Source organism: Patagioenas fasciata, chromosome 7 (assembly GCF_037038585.1).
Source record: "Patagioenas fasciata isolate bPatFas1 chromosome 7, bPatFas1.hap1, whole genome shotgun sequence".
Lineage (NCBI taxonomy): Eukaryota > Metazoa > Chordata > Aves > Columbiformes > Columbidae > Patagioenas > Patagioenas fasciata.
In genome coordinates, this window is record NC_092526.1 from 47,775,456 (window position 1) to 47,779,515 (window position 4,060).

Genomic DNA, 4,060 nt, shown 5'->3' on the forward strand with positions numbered 1-4,060 from the left:
TGGTAGCACTGCAGTGTTCTTCCCTGTTTCTCCACCTGTTCCTGGAGCTCTTGCTCTCTGGGGTTGGGGTGGGAGTGTGGGTCAGTTTTTGTTTTGACACCTATTCAGTGGATATTGTCCCAGAGCTGTGTTCATGGAAACTGCATTCCCAAGCTGCGTTTTAAACTGTGATGAACTGTTTTTCTCACTTGGTAGAAAGAGAGAATGAACGGAAACGTCCCTCCATCAGGGAGGGGGTTTTCCATGAGAAACAGTCTGTTCATTTTCCTCAGAGAAGTCTCCCCTAACTTGTCACTGGCTTTTCCTCCTTGCACAGGTCCTCATGCCCACAGACAGCAAATGTCCAACAGCAGCTCCTTCACCCAGTTCCTCCTCCTGCCGTTCACAGACACACGGGAGCTGCAGCTCTTGCACTTCTGGCTCTTCCTGGGCATCTACCTGGCTGCCCTGCTGGGCAACGGCCTCATCATCACCACCATAGCCTGGGACCAGCACCTCCACACCCCCATGTACTTCTTCCTCCTCAACCTCTCCCTCCTTGACCTGGGCGCCATCTCCATCACTGTCCCCAAATCCATGGACAACTCTCTGTGGGATACCAAGGTCATTTCCTATGCAGGATGTGCTGCACAGGTCTTCTTTTTTTGTTTCTTATTTGGTACAGAGTATTCTCTGCTCACCATCATGTCCTACGACCGCTACATTGCCATCTGCAAACCCCTGCACTACGGGACCCTCCTGGGCAGCAGAGCTTGTGTCCACATGGCAGCAGCTGCCTGGGCCACTGGGTTTCTCAATGCTCTGCTGCACACGGCCAATACATTTTCACTGCCCCTGTGCAAGGGCAATGCCCTGGGCCAGTTCTTCTGTGAAATCCCCCAGATCCTCAAGCTGTCATGCTCACACTTCTACCTCAGGGAAGCTTGGCTTATGGTGATCAGTGCCTGTTTATCTTTTATGTGTTTCGTGTTTATCGTGCTGTCCTATGTGCAGATATTCAGGGTCGTGCTGAGGATCCCCTCTGAGCAGGGACGGCACAAAGCCTTTTCCACCTGCCTCCCTCACCTGGCCGTGGTCTCCTTGTTTATCAGCACTGCCATGTTTGCCTATCTGAAGCCCCCCGCCATCTCCTCCCCATCCCTGCATCTGGTGGTGTCTGTTCTGTACTCAGTGGTGCCTCCAGCAGTGAACCCCCTCATCTACAGCATGAGGAACCAGGACCTCAAGGATGTCCTGTGGAAACTCATATCTTCGTGTTTTCTGAAGGAATAACCTGCCCATCTGCTTCTGCATAGGAGATGTAATGAAACTTATTATAGGTCTAACCTGTCATCTGGAATTTCTGGTTTGTTTTTTTGTTTGTTTGTTTGTTTGTTTGTTTGTTTTGTTTTGTTTTTATTGTCACAATGTCTTCATCCCCTTTCTAATCCACTGTCTGCTTTTCTTTTATAACTATCACTGTTTCTGTAAATGAGGAGCCATGTTTTCCTTCTCTCTAAAAAAAATAAAGGTTCCTGTAGTGTTTTGTTTTTCACTGTATCCTTGCTGCAAAGCTCTTTTAGAGCTCCAGGGATGGATCCTGCATGCGTGGGTGGAGGGGAAAAGAGTCCAGCCTGGTAGCCCTGCCAGGGAGCACCAGCGCTTGTTCTTCCAGAGCTGTTCTGGTTCCACTCCCACACTCTCCTTCTCATCCCTTGTGTTGGTGCAAGGCCTGAGTGCTCTGCCAGCTTGGTCCCCGTCCTGCTGTGTGTCAGTGATGTGAGCGCAGGCAGGGACAGGCAATGGGCACTGCTGTGACAGAGCTGGGCTCACAACAGCCTTTCCGGATAGAAAGGTGATCTCCACAGGGCAGGGCCTGAACGTTTAGGTCTTCTTCCAAGCCTTACCTCAAGAACATGCCCGCAAAAGTGGCCACAGATTGAAACCCCTGTGTATAGATAGGGTTAGATAAACAGTGTGTGTTTGCAGGGCTGGCACACAGCAGTGTCCTCTCACAGCCAGGCCTCCTGCCAGAGACCTGCAGGACCAGCAGAGCAGGGGCTGGGCTGTGCCCCTGTGCACTGGACACCCCTTGGAAGCTGTCCCAGGGCATCATCATGGATTGGCCCCTCACAACCTCCATTTTCAGCCCTGGCCTCTCTCCCCAGCTCACAAAGGTTGCTCTTCCGTCCACGGAGGGACACTGAATGAGCAGGTCAGAAATCCACGTTTGCATTGTACAGATGAGATGTTTGCACGCACATGTGAGGTGAGATGAACCCAAGTGAGCACAAACAATATCAGCTATTCCTGAGAGTTCCATGAAGAGAGTTCTGTGGAACAGACAGTGTCTTGAGGTCACTTCATGTTGGGAGAAACATCCTGTGGGAAACCACCTGAATGCAGCACTGGGTTGTGCATCCTCCAGCTGTGATCCCCATGTCCATTCCTCATGATGCAGGACATCTCAGGTGAGTGCACAGCAGCTGACACACCACAGGGCTGAGGTGCCTCCTGTACTCTGGGAGTGGCAACAGGAGGCCAGAGAGAAACTGAGACTACGGCCTCTGTGTGTAAAAAAGACAGAGTCTGTCTCTGAACACCCCTGAGTGCAGAAGGAGCCCACAAGACCAGCTCAGACATGGATGCCAGACAGACCCTGACATTTCGGTGTGTGACTCCAGGAACAAACCTCACCGCCCCAGTGAGATTGATCTCAGATGCCTTGGACAGGATCATTGCCAGGGCTCCAGTTTGCTCTGTCACCCTTGCCTGGGATTCTGGATTGTGCTCTCATAAGAACCAGGGTAATTAGGGAGGTCCTGGGGTCCTTGGAAAAGGCAGAAATCAAAGCCATGTTCAAGAAAGGCAAGAAAAGGCATTGGGAGCCTGGTCAGCCTTCCTCTGTCCCTGAGAAGGGATTGGACACGTCCTCCTGTAGAATGCAATTTTAACTCTTTTGAGGGTGATGCAAAGATGGGTCAAGGCCTTGAACAGGACAGTATTCACCCAGCCTTGGGTAGGACAGTGAGACAAGATAAGTGAGACAAGGGATCTCTTCAAGAAAGGCAAGGAAGTGAGATGGGTATCTACAGCCTGTAGGGAAAGAGGGGCAGGTGTAGGACTGTGTAGAACAGAGTTCAGTCTTGATCAGGTCCTGGTCCATAAGAAAGGGGATGGATGGGTGTGGTATTATGAGGTCAGTTGTGTCTTAGACAGTCATAATCCAGTCAGAAGCGTGTGGCTGTGAAGGGGACAGTGGAGTCAGTTTTGTCTCTGGAGGTGACAGCCCAGCAGCAGGGACATGGCTGGGAAAGAACCTCTGCCAAGGTACCCACAGACTCTACCCAGGAAGAGGCCTTGGAGACGGGTTGTCATGTCCATCCCACCTGAGAACATGATGGGACAGCAGCAGGAACATGGTCGTGTCTGCCAGAGAAGCTGAAAGACCAGCAGCAGTCATGGGATTTAGGAGATCATGGTGAGGTGACTTCTCTCCTGTCAGGTAAAAGACCACAAGAAGCCTAACGAGTTGGGTTCCCTGCATGAGGGGCAGTTTCTGAGGTGGCTGAGTATTCCTTTGAAGTGGGAATAAGCAGGAGAGGGAAAAAAAATATCACATAGTGCAGTTTGGAAAGTGTGGACTGGATATCAGAGGAAGAAATAACAGTGGAAGGGCAGTGCTGTGGTGCAAGAGGTCACTCAGAGGGAGCTAGATCAGCCCATGGTTTGTGTTCCAAAGAGCAGCCAGTGAGGGTGCAGACACAGCAGTGAAGGTGCAGAAATGCTGGGGTGAGAGCAGGTGGGGAAGCGAGATGGGTGTCTGCAGCCTGCAGGGAAAGAGGGGCAGGGGTAGGACCGTGTAGAACAGCCTGTGGTGGAGATGGCAAAGGGCGCTGGCAAGGCTGGAAGGGACCCACAGAACCCAGGTCTCTGTCCCCTTGGCCATGGCAGTTGTCTCTGCCACCGAGGCCCAGGAGAAGCCATGTTGTCCTCATGGCACTGGGGCCTCGGTGCCTCCTTGCAGCCCCATGGGGAAGCTGGAAGTTGTTGTATCAGTGTTGTCCTTCCCTGGGCCTTG

The 4,060-nt window shown here is 52.0% G+C and overlaps 1 protein-coding gene across 1 annotated transcript; it reads left to right on the plus strand.

Moving 5' to 3' along the window:
• The first annotated feature begins 243 nt into the window (after positions 1 to 243).
• LOC136116214 (olfactory receptor 14J1-like) lies at positions 244 to 1,272 on the plus strand. Its single transcript, XM_065862414.1, has one exon. The coding sequence runs from the start codon at positions 244 to 246 to the stop codon at positions 1,270 to 1,272; it is 1,029 nt and encodes a 342-aa protein (XP_065718486.1).
• Positions 1,273 to 4,060: the final 2,788 nt, after the last annotated feature.

What these genes read in the sequence shown, in the direction of transcription:
- LOC136116214 (XM_065862414.1), top strand. Translation starts at nt 244, where the DNA reads ATGAGAAACAGTCTGTTCATTTTCCTCAGAGAAGTCTCCCCTAACTTG.